Below are 15,276 nucleotides of genomic sequence, written 5' to 3'. Positions count from 1 at the left end.
ACCTCAGTATCATTGAACCACTTTGGGGAGATCTCAAACGTGCAGTTCATGCAAGACAGCTCAAGAATTTACAGGAACTGGAGGCTTTTTGCCAAGAGGAATGGGCAGCTTTACCATCTGAGACGATAAAGAGCCTCATCCACAAATACCACAAAACACTTCAAGCTGTCATTGACGTTATAAGGGGCAATACACGGTATTAGGAACGGGGATTTGGGTAGTTTTTTGTTGTCATTATGATTTAAAAAGAGTAAATACAGTTGATTGATAATAAATGGCTTCAGCAAAACACTAACCATGAGTGAAAGAAAAGTTTTTGTGTTATTATTATTATTATTTATTATTATACAGTATTTATATAGCGCCAACAGTTTACGTAGCGCTTTACAACTTGAGGGTAAACAGTACAAATACAATACAATTTGATACAGTAGGAATCAGAGGGCCCTGCTCCTTAGAGCTTACAATCTAAGAGGGAAGGTAAGAGATACAAAAGGTAATAACTGTGGGTGATGTGCTGATTGAGAAGATAAATGTACAGTTGTTAGGTGGGGGCCAGATAGGCTTCTCTGAAGAGATGAGTTTTCAGAGATTGTCTGAAAGTGGATAAAGTAGGAGAAAATCGGATGGATTGGGGTAGAGCATTCCAGAGGATGGGGGAGGCTCTGGAGGAGTTCTGAAGGCGAGCATGGGATGAGGTGACAAGGGAGTTTGAGAGCAGGAGGTCTTGGGAGGAGCGAAGAGAACGATTAGGATGGTATTTTGTGACTAGGTTAGAGATGTAGCTGGGGTGTTATCATTCATAGTCTCTGAAAAATGGCCAAGAAATCATAAATTCTGCCAGGGTATGTAAACTTATGAGCACAACTGTATACCTGCAAAGGGGCCAGCCTGAAGTGATCTAGCAGGACTTAATTTTCTGACTAAAGTTCCACTTTAAGTACTTTAATTAGTACTAAAGGAAAATAATTTAATGGTTTCCTGAAACAGTTACATTTGAGGCATGCCATTAGTGATAACTGTCACATTTACTAGACAGCTATCTAAAGTGGAACTAAACCCTCCTACTAGGAGGGTTTAGTTCCACTTTAAATTGGTGGGCTTATTACTGCAGTAAGTTAGCCAATAAAGGGTATCGCCTAAAGTGGAACCAATCCCTCCTTCCCTATACAGCCAAGGAAGCTGCCAACCTAGCCTCAGTTTGACATGGTGTTGCACATGTGATCAGGTACGACACCAGCCATTTGATGGTTTTAGGGCTTATGCACACTGCAGGCATTTGAGCTTTTATTTCAGCTGGAAGAAGCTTTTTTGTGCTCTTGTGCACGTTTTTATTGAGCTACTTCAAGCTTTTTCAAGCTCCTTTGAGCCTCTTTGAGCATACGCGTTTTTTTTTCCACAAACCCTCCTAGATAGTCTTTTCTTAACCACTGTATAAACAAAACAAAAAGCTGGAAAAAAAGTTTTCACACGTTTTCAAGCTTCTTCAAGCCTTTTTGAGCTTTTTTGAGCTCTCTGGGGCACTAGTTCTTCTCAAAAAACACGAGTTTGTTGGGTTTTTTTTCTGCCTGTAGGAGCATATGCCTGAAAAAGCAATAGTGTGCATGGACACATTGGCTAATAACATGGAGGGGAGTTTCCAGGCAGAAAAAATAAGAGCTCAAAAGCCTGTAGGAACAGCTTCTTTGAGCTCCTTTGAGCTGCAGTGTGCATGAGCCCTTAAAGTTTGGTTGGGAGCACAAATGTGACAGTCATGATTCAAACATGCCTTGAATGTAACTGTTTTGAGAAAACATCGATGGGTTTAGTTCCACTTTAACCACTTGCCGACCAGCCGCCATCGTTATATGGCGGCAGGTTGGCATGTTCCCCCAAATCGGCGTAGGTGTACGTTGGCTCCTGTAAGGAGCCGTAGCAGGTATGTGCCCACTGTAAGGCAGGGGACTCGATTCGCGTGTCTGGCGGCCGCAATGTCCACCAGCCACCCGTGATCGCGGGAATGAGAGCCAGAACAGGGATCTGTCAATGTAAACAGACAGATTCCCATTCTGACAGGGGAGTTAGAGAGAGATCTGCTGTTCCTAATGACTAGGAACAGCGATCTTTCTCCTCCTCCAGTCAGCCCAGCCTCCATACAGTTAGAAACACTCCCAGGGAACACATTTCGCCCCCTAGTGTTAACCCCTTCCATGCCAGTGACATTAATCAGTGAAAGAAATATCATCGCTCCAGGCAGGTCAGTTAGAAATGAACCTCTCCTCTAGACTGGAAGACACAGGTGCTGGCAATGCATATAGCAATAAATTTGAGAAAAATCCTGGACAGCCGCACCCAAAAAAATGTGTTGCCTTTATTGAGTAAAAAATCAAAAATACATGCCACAGCAGAACGGACAGAAAATCTGACGCATTTCACACTACAAACAGTGCTTAATCATAGCTATGATTAAGCACTGTTTGTAGTGTGAAACGCGTCAGTATTTCTGTCCGTTCTGCTGTGGCATGTTTTTTTTATTTTTTACTCAATAAAAGGCAACACATTTTTTTTTTGAGTACGCCTGTCCAGGTTTTTTATTAAATTTATTGACAGTAATCAGTGGCTATTTTTAGCTCTGATCGCTGTATAAATGTCAACGATCCCAAAAAAGTATCAAAAGTGTCCGATCTGTCCGCCGCAATGTCGCAGTCCCGCAAAAAAATCGCAGATCACCACCATTACTAGTAAAAAAAAAAACAATAAAAATGTCATAAATCTATCCCCTATTTTGTAGACGCTATAACCTTTGCGCAAACCAATCAATATACACTTATTGTGATTTTTTATTTACCAAAAATATGTCCAAGAATACATATTGGCCTAAACTGATGAAGAAATTAGTTTTTTTCTATTTTTTGTTTTGGGATATTTAATATAGCAAAAAGTAAAAAATATTTAAATATATTTTTTTTCAAAATTATAATTTTTTTTTTGTTTATAGCGCAATAAATAAAAACCGCAGAGGTGATCAAATACCACCAGAAGAAAGCTCTATTTGTGGGGAAAAAAAGAATGTCAATTTTGTTTGGGTACAATGTCGCACGACCACACAATTGTCAGTTAAAGCGACCCAGTGCCGTATCTCAAAAAATGGCCTGGTCGTTAAGGGGGAAAATCTTCCTGTCTGTAAGTGGTTAAACTCCTCACTTTCTGCCATATTTGATAGGTAATCTCAATTATCAGGATTCAGCCTGCTGCTGATTTCCTCTTAAAAACTGCTGGCACCCACTCTCCTTCGGTGGAAACCCAACTGCCCTCTGTTTTTATGTCCAGCACTTATATCAGAGTCCTCTACCTCAACAAAATCCCACTGTTACTTGACATATCCCTTTGCTAACTACTGGCTTAAAGTGATTCTAAACATTTTTTACTTTAATACATTCCCTGCATTAAGGTAAAAAATGTTTAGGTAGCGGTATCGCCCCCTTAACCCCACTTATACTTACTTGAGTCCTCACTTGATCCAGCACTGTGCCCGTCTGCTGCATCTCTGTCCTCTCTCCTCATTCCCACAGGCTTCCCATTTTCCCATTGGCTCCTGCTGCTGTCAGTTAAATCCTGTGACAAGGGAAGGGAGGGCGGGGCCAAGCTGCCCTGTCTGTGGATGCAGGTAGCACGGCTCAGGAGCAAGCCCGCATGGGTACCTCCATAGCAATTAGAAGGGAAGGGAGGTAGAAAAAGGAGCCCCGCCTGGGGACCTGAGAAGTGGAGGTTCTGGGCTGCTCTGTGCAAGACCATTGCACACAACACATAAGTACTGTATAGCATGTTTGTTATTTACAAAAATAAAAAATAAGACTTTACAAACACTTTAAATAGGCACTGTGAATCAGACATGCTTTGATATTACCAGCAAGTTTGAAAGTCAGCTCAGTGCACTGGGACATTGCCGTAGCAGTAGGTTCCTGCTTGTTCTCAGGTTTCTGTAGCTGTATACCTCGACCTGCTGCTTGAGATATAATTCTGTGTGAATGGTGCCTGCCGATTTATGAACTTCCCTGGTACTGAATTTTTACTGGCTCATCAGCTAGTGACAGTGGGGCAAACCCAAAGCCTATAACTTGGAAATGTCTCACAGTTAGATCGTAGATGAACTGCCTTTTGGGGGCCCTAGTGAAGCAAATTGTATTGTGTCTCTGGAAAGTCTGCCCATACATCTTGTGTCCACATCAATCTGTGACACTTCCTAAAAATATTGAGGATCCTAGATCCTGTCTTTTTAGGTGAAGTTTTTTTTTTTTTGGGGAGTGGGTACCTAGTTTTGATAGGTACCCGCTCCCACTGCTGCTCGAAACGCTACCTGATCTTTGGATTTGTCCTACCCCAAATGCAGCCGCAAAAAGTAGCCAGCACTCTCCTATTCTCCTCTATGCTCTGGCAGTGGACTGTCCACTACATGCCTGTTTCCAGCACAAGGCTATGGCCTTTCCATTCTGCATCCATAGGGAAAATGGCTGTAGGGACTGGTCTTACAATCTGGAGGCGCCTGTGGGACAGGAGGATCAGGTAAGCTTCTGTGCTTTTTGCAGCTCCTTAGACTTAAACAAGCATTACATCCATGCATTGCAGGAGTAGCCCTACTGCAAGAGGACATTTCTGTTTTTCCTGGAGTTCAGCTTTAAGGGAGCTTCATTTTTTTCATACATGCATAAGGGTATGCAAAACCCATTTAAAACTAACAAAAGCTGGTTAACACAAGCCCAATGTCTGAATTTACAGCAGGAAGGACTGGGCCAGGGGGAGTGGGGCATTTGCCACCTACTGGATGCATTTTAGTGTGGTTTATAACAAATGATACCTTCCGTGGATATGAATGGTAAAGCATGAAAAAATGTGTCTCCGAAATGAACTGCAATGAAAGTGCACTGCGTAAAAAACAAAGGTGGAAATGTAGCCCAAGGCTTGGCATTTGCAAGGTTTTTTTTATCTTCGCTGAAGACTATAAATACTACACTGGCAACGTATGCTATAGTTCATTGTAATGTGATGTTTACAGCAACTAAATACTGTTTAAATATATTTCTATTATAATAACAACAAGGTGACTGAGCTGATAAATCCAGTGCTGGTACAGACCTGATATCAATGTACTTGTATGTATGCGCTAAAAGATAAGCAGATGCCGCCCTCTTGTGGCTTTTTTTATATTTACAGCTGGGGCTTCACAAAGGCTGTCATGAAATAAAAACCAATTGGAAAAATATGCTGTACAGTTATATATTAAATAAAGATTATATGCTGAAATGTTTGCATTAAATATGTTTTTATGTATCTGGAAAAAGACCAATTAAGTACTCAAGTAGAGAATTGGGCATGAGGCCTCTGATGTAAGCTTTCTTCTGTCTATTTGAAGTTACTCTATTAAGACCCTGCTGAGGTGTTACAAGTATTATGTGTATTAGGTCACCCCAGTGCAGATTACATGACCACCATAACCAGATTTAGAGTCAGAGTTTTTGGTCAGTTATAATGTAGTGTATTATTAATTGTGCAGATAAGACATCATTCTGGTGGACCCTGTCACAATTTTTTTAGAAGATATATTTTAGCTGATGAAACATACTAGTTCTGTTTTGAATGCTAACATATTGGAACTGAATTTATTTTATAATAATGTTGCACCCTCTAGTGTGTGCTAGAAGTAGTTGTTAGTGTAGGACAATTTTGGCTTGGCTGAGGGCCAGGCCTGGGCTGTGAATCTGGGTCAGGGTTTAGAGACTCAGGGGCTGGATGACTTATCTGGCAGCTCTCTCTGACACTTCGCCCTGGTCTGGAAGTTGGTAGAAGCTAACAGAGCTGGAGGGTGGAAGTCAGGAGGGGCTGCCATGCATGCTGATGAGGCCTCGGCCAATCCCCAGCAATGGGCCAGCAGGGGGCAGAGCCTACCTCATAAAATTGACATGAGCCATGCCAGCAGAGTGAAAGATGGTGATGGGAGTGAGGAGAAGGCTGTCAGTGGCCCTTAAGGGTGCCTCCTAAACTGGGGGAGATGATCTTGGACCTGGGGCTCGGGTGCTGGAATATTCCCCCCTAAAAAACACAGAGGAAACCCTTCCTGGAGGCATGGGAGCAAGGAGAGAGGACAGCGGGAGCAGGTCAGCACGTCTAGGAGATCTCCAAGAAGTCAGCAAGGTTGGCTGGTGAGTGTTAGTCTGGAGGACTGTCGGGAGAAGTTAGCCAGGAAGGCTAGTGAAAGGGGTGGCTGCAGCCAGGTGGAACTGGAGAGATGCAAGTTGGATACTGAAATTTTGCTACACAACCAAGGGGCCTCAGGTTCCTGCCTGTAATGAACTATTTCTTCATCTGAATGACTGTTGGATAATTCGCAGTGTTCCAGCTGGGTTCCGTAAGCAAGTGAGTGCTCTAGGAAAAAGAGGAGCTGTATATAGAGACTGTATACAGGAAGTGTTGTCCCTGAAGTTTGTTAGTGGTAACCAGAAGAATAACAGGATGTCTCTTTGACCTCTTGGATGATACTGCAGTAAAGAAAGTTGCCATGTGTTTGGGGTTGCCCATTCAAGGGGAGTATGGCACTGTTAGCAGTACTACCTCCCAGGGTTTTCTTTGGCTGTTCATCCTGTATAGAGTTGAGTTGAGGTGAGGAAGGAGCGTATCTGGCACTCTGTGTAGAGCGTGCAGCCTAAACAAAGTGTTCCTGTTGTTGTTACTGCTGATTATATAAGACTGTCATCTAAATGCATCTAAATGATGAAGTTATTAAATGTACCCAATGTTTGCGGTACTGTGAACATTCCAGTTAAAAAAAAAAAGAGTTAATTTTGTTCAATGAATGGCATTTGTGTGGACTTCAAATAATCCTAATGCCTGGTACACATAATGAGATTATCGGATGAATGATCGTCCATTTTTTTTTTTTGCATGCTAGTCTCATATCGAAAATGAAGTGTTAACTAAAATTACGAAAATTCTCGTACGACAGAATAGTGATGTAATGTGCTGTATTGCATTTTCGAACGACAACTGTACTGATTAAATGAAAATCGTATGATCTGGTATCGTACGAGAATTTTTTGTGTGATTGACCCATCAGATAATATTGGAAGAACAGCTCTCGAAAGCTGTCTACTACTGATCAGATTATCGTACGATCGCTTTAAAAGCGATATTTTTCATACGATTTTCTTATCCTTGGCAATTACAGATATAACGAATAAATGCAGGGAACATCAGCGGAAAGGTAAAGCAGTGGCTAAACAGAGATTGATGGTGCAGCCAGATGAAGTCTAGGAAAATGGAGCAAGGGAAAGAGAATTTACAGAAGTCGACCAGATCTGGTGACTTCCTCTAAAGTAGGGTGGTTGTTTGCTGTCTGCAACTGGAGAGGCCCCAGTGGAGTGCTGATAAATCTATGATGACCACAGGATGCGCTGTCTGGTCCTGGATCATCTGCTGGTGCTGTCATGGTGTGCTAGTGGAGAGCATTCAGAATAAAGGTAAAAGATCTCGCTCTCTGCTGTAGTATAACTAATACCACAAAGAAAGCTGTCCAATTTAGGCATTATTACAGATTGCTGATAAGGTTAATATAGTCTTGAATGAACATGTTTTACTCACTGTAAAGCTGTCTGGTTGCATAAAGTCATTGTCTATGAAAGCTCGAACCCAGTCATACGGTGACATCTCTTCACTCTGTATTAGAGTCCTATAAAATCACACATGGTTATCAGTTCAGACTGTTCCAACTCATTGTAACATATACTAAATTGTATCAGTCAATGGAGCAAATGCTGGATACTATTACTCTGTAATATCATCTGGATAATGTCTGCAGTAAATACTGAATGAGTCACTGTAACATATTCTGAATGATATCCAGGGTTTTTTAGGAGTTAGGGTTGGCCTAAGTTCACCTCTTAGGATACGCCCCATCTGTCTTTGTCTGTCCCACCATAACAGGAGCAATAAAATGATTATCATAAAAATAAAACCAGGATTACTACTGTAGGCCCCACATGGTCTGCTTGATAAAAGAGCTACAACTTGGCTCTACAGTCCAATCACGAGACTGTAGAGAGTCATGAGACAGAAATTAATACGCTTCTCACTCTTCAGTTTTGTTCTCATATTTAAGAGGTGGCCAGACAATGTACAAATTAAGCCAAACAGGAAACACAAAGGTCTATCCACATGGCTGCTGTGGCCTGTACAGCATGAATGGGCTATTTGTTCATGTAGCTGGAGCTGCGTGCAGGCAGTCTGTGTACAAAGCAGCTGTATGGACACAGCCACCCATTCTAATTTGAAAGGCATGAAGGGGCAGTGCATGGCCCCAAAATGTTACCAGTGTGTGGGCCACGGCACCCATGTCAATGAGTCACTCATGAATTGTAGTTTAAGCTGCCTTGGGCACAGGTTCCTAAATGCCTTAGGGCCAATATGGCACTGTCAAAGGGAGTAACTATAGCTATAGCAAGCCATGCCACTGCTATGGGGCCCAAAAGCACAACAGGGTCCAGGGTTGTCTGGCTACAGTATACATTTTTTTTTATACAGTGGGGCAAAAAAGTATTTAGTCAGCCACCAATTTGAAAGTTCTCCCACTTAAAAAGATGAGAGAGGCCTGTAATTGTCATCATAGGTATACCTCAACTATGAGAGACAAAATGTGGAAATAGATCCAGACAATCACATTGTCTGATTTTTGACAGAATTTATTTGCAAATTATGGTGGAAAATAAGTATTTGGTCACCTACAAACAAGCAAGATTTCTGGCTCTCACAGACCTGTATCTTCTTCTTTAAGAGGCTCCTCTGTCCTTTACCTGTGATAATGGCACATGTTTGAACTTGTTATCAGTATAAAAGACACCTGTCCACAACCTCAAACAGTCACACTCCAAACTCCACTATGGTGAAGACCAAAGAGCTGTCGAAGGACACCAGAAACAAAATTGTAGACCTGCACCAGGCTGGGAAGACTGAATCTGCAATAGGCAAGCAGCTTGGTGTGAAGAAATCAACTGTGGGAGCAATAATTAGAAAATGGAAGACATACAAGACCACTGATAATCTCCCTTGATCTGGGGCTCCATGCAAGATCTCACCCCGTGGGGTCAAAATGATCACAAGAACGGTGAGCAAAAATCCCAGAACCACACAGGGGGGACCTAGTGAATGACCTACAGAGAGCTGGGACCAACGTAACAAAGGCTACCGTCAGTAACACACTACGCCACCAGGGACTCAGATCCTGCAGTGCCAGACGTGTCCACCTGCTTAAGCCAGCACATGTCCGGGCCTGTCTGAGGTTTGCTAGAGAGTATTTGAATGATCCAGGAGAGGATTGGAAGAATGTCATATGGTCAGATGAAACCAAAGTAGAACTGTTTGGTAGAAACACAACTTGTCGTGTTTGGAGGAGAGAGAATGCTGAGTTGCAACCAAAGAACACCATACCTACTGTGAAGCATGGGGGTGGCAACATAATGCTTTGGGGCTGTTTCTCTGCAAAGGGAACAGGACGATTGATCCGTGTATATGAACGAATGAATGGGGCCATGTATCGTGAGATTTTGAGTGCAAACCTCCTCCCATCAGCAAGGGCATTGAAGATGAAACGTGGCTTGGTCTTTCAGTATGACAATGATCCCAAACACACCGCCCGGGCAACGAAGGAGTGGCTTCATAAGAAGCATTTCGAGGTCCTGGAGTGGCCTAGCCAGTCTCCAGATCTCAACCCCATAGAAAACCTTTGGAGGGAGTTGAAAGTCTGTGTTGCCCAGCGACAGCTCCAAAACATCACTGCTCTAGAGGAGATCTGCATGGAGGAATGGGCCAACATACCAGCAACAGTGTGTGACAACCTTGTGAAGACTTATGCCCTGTACACACGGTCGGATTTTCCGATGGAAAATGTCCGATCGGAGCGTGTTGTCGAAAATTCCGACCGTGTGTGGGCTCCATCGGACATTTTCCATCGGATTTTCCGACACACAAAGTTGGAGAGCAGGAGATAAAATTTTCCGACAACAAAATCCGTTGTCGGAAATTCCGACCGTCTGTACACAAATCCGACGGACAAAGTGCCACGCATGCTCAGAATAAATAAAGAGATGAAAGCTATTGCCACTGCCCTGTTTATAGTTCCGACGTACGTGTTTTACGTCACCGCGTTCAGAACGATCGGATTTTCCGATAACTTTGTGTGACCGTGTGTATGCAAGACAAGTTTGAGCCAACATCCGTCAGAAAAAATCCTAGGATTTTGTTGTCGGAATGTCCGAACAAAGTCCGACCGTGTGTACGGGGCATTACAGAAAACGTTTGATCTCTGTCATTGCCAACAAAGGATATATAACAAAGTATTGAGATGAACTTATTTTCCACCACAGTTTGCAAATAAATTCTTTCAAAAATCAGACAATGTGATTGTCTGGATTTGTTTCCACATTTTGTCTCTCATAGTTGAGGTATACCTATGATGACAATTACAGGCCTCTCTCATCTTTTTAAGTGGGAGAACTTGCACAATTGGTGGCTGACTAAATACTTTTTTGCCCCACTGTATCTGTAGCTTTAACATTTGGCAAATACATCTGGATAAAGCGAACGTAAATAAGTCAGGAACCTGGATATGATTTCTACTAAAGCAGTTAATATTCCATAATCACTTAAGATAGAGGTTAGAGAGGTAGAGGGCCTCTTACTTTTTTTCCTATGCAGCCCCCTCACACAATGTATATACTTTATTCTTAAAACTTGAAAATTTAGTAGACTAAAGCTAAACTGCAGGAAAACAGCTAAATACACAGATGAACTACATTTATTAGGGCTACTGAAACACTTATGAGATGGCTGAAGTATCGTCCAAAAGATTTTTACTTCTGTCCACCCAATCCAGTACTACATAGCACAGCCCTTTCTGGAAAGGAAGGAGATCTGATCTTTCTCTGTTGCAGGTTCACTTTCATTTACAGTTCTCTTCCCCATCCCTATCCTGTTTTTTGGTCAATGAAAGGAGAAGTACGATGCTGATGAGCTCATCTCTCTGTTGTCTCCTTCTATTAGATGCACCTTGCACTTCAATAGACCTGTCTCCTTTTGCTCCTACTCCTTCTTCCTCTTTAAGCTCTGCAGTACAATAGACTGCAAGATGCTGATACCAGATCAAATTTAGGTACTTTTACTGTTCGTGTTATCAAACAGAGTGCAATGCAACGGGACTACTTGTAGTTGGAGCTGTAGTAGGGAGCAAGAGGTGCATAAGCTGATGCCTCCTCTGTAGTGCTGGCTCATGTACCATGCAGAGTGATACCAACTGCACTCCACCTCTTATCCCGGCTAGTGATCTCCAGAGTGGTGCCAGCAGAAGGAAAGAAGAGACCTTCAGGTCAGTGTGAAGCAATAATAATATAGGGCTGCTTTCACACTGATGTGCTGTGGTTTGCCCACACCCCAGGTGCAATGCAGTGTACCTGCAGCTTATCTGTTGGTTTGCTGCGATTAGCCATAGACCTCAATTATATCCTGTGGGTTTGGTGCACTCTCTAAATGCAGGAGTCTTGGTAAACTTTCTGAAAGTCCGCTACATCTGCCAGATATAATAGAAGTCTATGGCAAAGCGCAGCTAACCCAGGAAGGTCTCAGATGCACTGCGCTAGTACAGGTAAACCACAGCACATCAGTGTGAAAGCAGCCTTATAGGGGGTTCAGAACAGTAATGGTTTATTTGCATGTGTAATTTGAGGGGTGGTAAAACTCCATATTTAAGACGTGTTTTTACCACTCCTGCCCCAACTGCACCCCCTTTAGCTGCAGTGCCCAGGGGGTGTACACATTTCACAGCAAGAGTTATACGCCCTGCCATGGTTGGTGGGTGTAGCACCTGCCAAGCAAGACCCATTCAAGTGAATGAGGCTACTCTGCAAATGCCCAGCAACCTTGTGCAGTAGTGCAAACAAATGTTAAAGCACTCAGTGTTGTGTTGCTTTCTGACCACCTGCTTTAACCCCTTGGACCCTGCAGAAGCATGCAGTTGCGGGGCACTTCTAAAGTGGACCCATTTACTTGAATGGGTTACGTTTGAAAGGCGGTAGCACCCACCAAAAGCAACAGGGGGCTTAATTCCTGCTGCCTCAGCAGATGTGAGCAGGCAACACTGGACGACACTGTGCCTGGTGATCTTTGACTTCTCTCATGTTGTTTAGGTAGATCTCCACCTCTTTAAGATTGCCTACCCCTGATCTATTGACAGAGACGGAGGAGGATTTTACCTGATGAAGGTTTCAGCAGACCCCATATTCCCTTGGTAATTCTTTCCCCCAAACTCCTGCAGATGAAGAGCTATGAAAGCCGGCTGGTGCTCCTGTACTGTCTAAAAGGGGAACACAGATGTTCAAGGAGAAAAAAAGTTACCTATAAGTAAAACTGCAAATACAGATCAGAATTACATATATTTCTACAGGATTAAAAATGAAGCAAAGGGGCAACAAACAGAACAAGAATTGTGTGTAAGCTACATATGCCCTGGAATAGCGTGGCAGGACAACCAGGACATATTGGGCTACCAGGAGTCATTATCATATCCTCATGTTTATTAAATCAATCCAGATTCCAGACCGCCTTCTCGCTTACCAGTACCCCCCCAACTGGGTTCTCGATGTTGCTGCCCCTATAAAGCATGTACATTCTCATTGGAGTACTTACTGGTCACCATGTGCACTTCTATACATCCACAACTGCTAGATGGGACAGTTTACTCTTCTCTTCTGGGGTGGGTTAGATGAACAGGCTTGTTTTTGTCCCCTAACCTCGGCATTCCTTGTGCAGCAATGACCTCTTTTTAGGGTAACATTAAAGCTGGCCGTACATAGTTTTTTTCTTTGGTGGATGGAGTAATACACTGTCAGAATACACTAATCAATGGCTGCAGCAATGGAAATCTTTTAGCATGTCCCTTCTTCAGAAGTCGACTTCTGTAAATTGCTTGACTTCTGTTGATCGAAATTTGGCCGGTAAAGCAGGGTCTTTCAATCAGTGTAGGACCAGCTTTAACCTTGACTATCGCTGTTAACTTCACCTGCTGGTTGCCTGACCCTCATACTGGTGCAATGGCTTTAACACTAGTCCCCAATAATAATAGTCACCAGAAGCATCGTTGATTCTTTACTTTTGATTTGCATTAATATTTTCAGATCAATGTTTTAAAGCATTTACACACAATGATATACAGTAATTTACATTAACAATTTATTTGTTTACACATATTTCTAAAAGATTACCAAAATTCAAATGGTTGTACATTTTATTACATTAATGAAGAATACAGTTGGTGTCCACAGTACAGTTTGAATATTACCTTATAGAATTCCTGAAGCCAATTTTTTTCAATCTCCCCTGGCTGTTGAAATATAATTTATGATTTTGATTAATAGTATGAAATATATAAGCAATGTTCTGCATTGGCAAACAACGCTATCACAAGAGTCAACAAGATACATCATGTCACAATCTGTTACTGATTCCTATTGGAAAGTGAAGAATTTTATTTGCCTATATATTCACATTTGAATACTTGTGTATGTTTTTACATTTTGAGAAGGAGAAAGGTTCAGCTGACAACAAAGGGCATTAATAGTGAAAGCTGTCTGTATAGGCCAAAAGCACCCAACCAGATTCAAGCATTCCTTCCCAAGCTCTGATTTTTCAGAACAAATCTGGATCTTAGTGGTCCGTATGGAATCTCAAACATCATAGGAAGGGGTTCCTTACCAGAGTGATTAAAATATATAAAAACCCTAACAATGAACTTCTCTCGTTTTCTCCCTTTTGCTCTGTGAATGGAGAAGAAGGGCCAAAGCTCTTTTGGCCCTACTTCTCCGTATTCAGCCGACAGTGGGCTAAAGTCTGCTGTCGGCTGAGGTCACTCAGGTGGTCTAGGCTCTGGAGAGACCTCAACTTTAATGCCGTGGGATCCACCCAGATGCTTGGACTAGCATCTGGTTCAGCCTCTCAGCCAACTGCTCCCACCCCCTACACAGCCCAGCGCTCCAGTAAGCGCTGGAGGGGCAGAGCAGAGAGCCGGAGACTAACAGTCATAATCTCCCTGTTCACTGAAGACCAAGAACTAAATGATCAGCAGTCTCTGATTGCTCGGTTCTCTTAGAGGCAGCAGGGAACAGATGTAGCATCAGACTGATGCTGCATCCACCGAGGCAAGTATAAATGTTTTTTTATTTTTTTATTTCCCGAACTTCTCTTTTAAATATACCATTAAAAGTGTTTTTTCAATAATTGCAAAAAATAACCATTGATCCTCCCAGAAAACCTGTGAGTTGATATTTTCTCTATGCTGATCATCAGTTGTATCATAAAACCAAAGTTCTAGTGTAATGCAACCTATAAAAAAAATTAAATAAATGTCCATAGCACATATATAGTCCATTAGAAGTCCATTAGAAGTATCTTCAATCACCACTGTGTATACTTCTAATGGACTATATATGTGCTATGGACATTATTTGTTTGAATTTTATATAGGTTGCACCACAATAGAATTTCGGTTTTATGTTACATTTGGGATTGTAGTGAAATCACTTCATCAGGGTTTGAGCTTGTAACCATGTTTATTATCACAGTGGACTGACTGCGCTGATTAAATTTGCACTGTTCTTTTGACTATCATCAGTTAACATTTTCCCAGTTCTCTCTTTGGACTTCAGAACCCCACTGTAAACCCCCCTGGTAAACAGCAAAACAGCAACATATTATTTTTTTGTTTTAGGGTTGGTTGTTAGTTTCCAAATAATTTGCCTCTTGAAATAGGTCTAAACCCTAACAAATGATTTCACAACGCCACAATCAATTGATATACTGTATTTAAAGTTGGATACCTGATAGGTAACCAAGACAATCACATACCAATGTTCTGTTTAATGCACCATGGAAACAACTTCCAATGGTCTGTTTGGTTCCTTTTTTTTTTTTTTAGAAGGAAGAGAAGTTTGCAGATGGGTGAAAAAAATGATGATTGCTTAAAGCTGAACTTCAGGATTATGTCCACTTTTTACCCTTAGCTCCCTATGTCCCTGGACAATAAAAATGCTTTTGAGTGACAACAAACAATGCCTTACTTAAAGATTAATGAATGTTTTTTCTCACATGTGACATCATCACCTTCCTCTGCATTCATTTCCTGTGTCCTGGTTCCATGGGGAGGTCTAAGCCAGCAGCCCACATCACAGCCACCATGTTCCCGAGGATGAATTCTGAACTACAATT

The 15,276-nt window shown here is 42.1% G+C and overlaps 1 protein-coding gene across 3 annotated transcripts in view; it reads right to left on the bottom strand.

Annotated features, from left to right (window-relative positions):
* Positions 1-15,276, bottom strand: part of LOC141133142 (inositol polyphosphate-5-phosphatase A-like) — an 84,758-nt gene that overhangs the window by 58,062 nt on the left and 11,420 nt on the right. For all 3 annotated transcript variants that reach the window (XM_073622313.1, XM_073622312.1, XM_073622314.1), the window contains 3 exons: positions 13,355-13,396; positions 12,270-12,370; positions 7,612-7,699 (listed from right to left, as the gene is read on the bottom strand). In XM_073622313.1, coding sequence (XP_073478414.1) covers positions 7,612-7,699; positions 12,270-12,370; positions 13,355-13,396 — 231 coding nt within the window. The remainder of the gene's footprint in view (positions 1-7,611; positions 7,700-12,269; positions 12,371-13,354; positions 13,397-15,276) is intronic.

This window comes from Aquarana catesbeiana, linkage group LG03 (genome assembly GCF_042186555.1).
Source record: "Aquarana catesbeiana isolate 2022-GZ linkage group LG03, ASM4218655v1, whole genome shotgun sequence".
NCBI lineage: Eukaryota > Metazoa > Chordata > Amphibia > Anura > Ranidae > Aquarana > Aquarana catesbeiana.
Note: the sequence above shows the minus strand (reverse complement) of the source record. Positions and strands in the feature narration are given on the sequence as shown.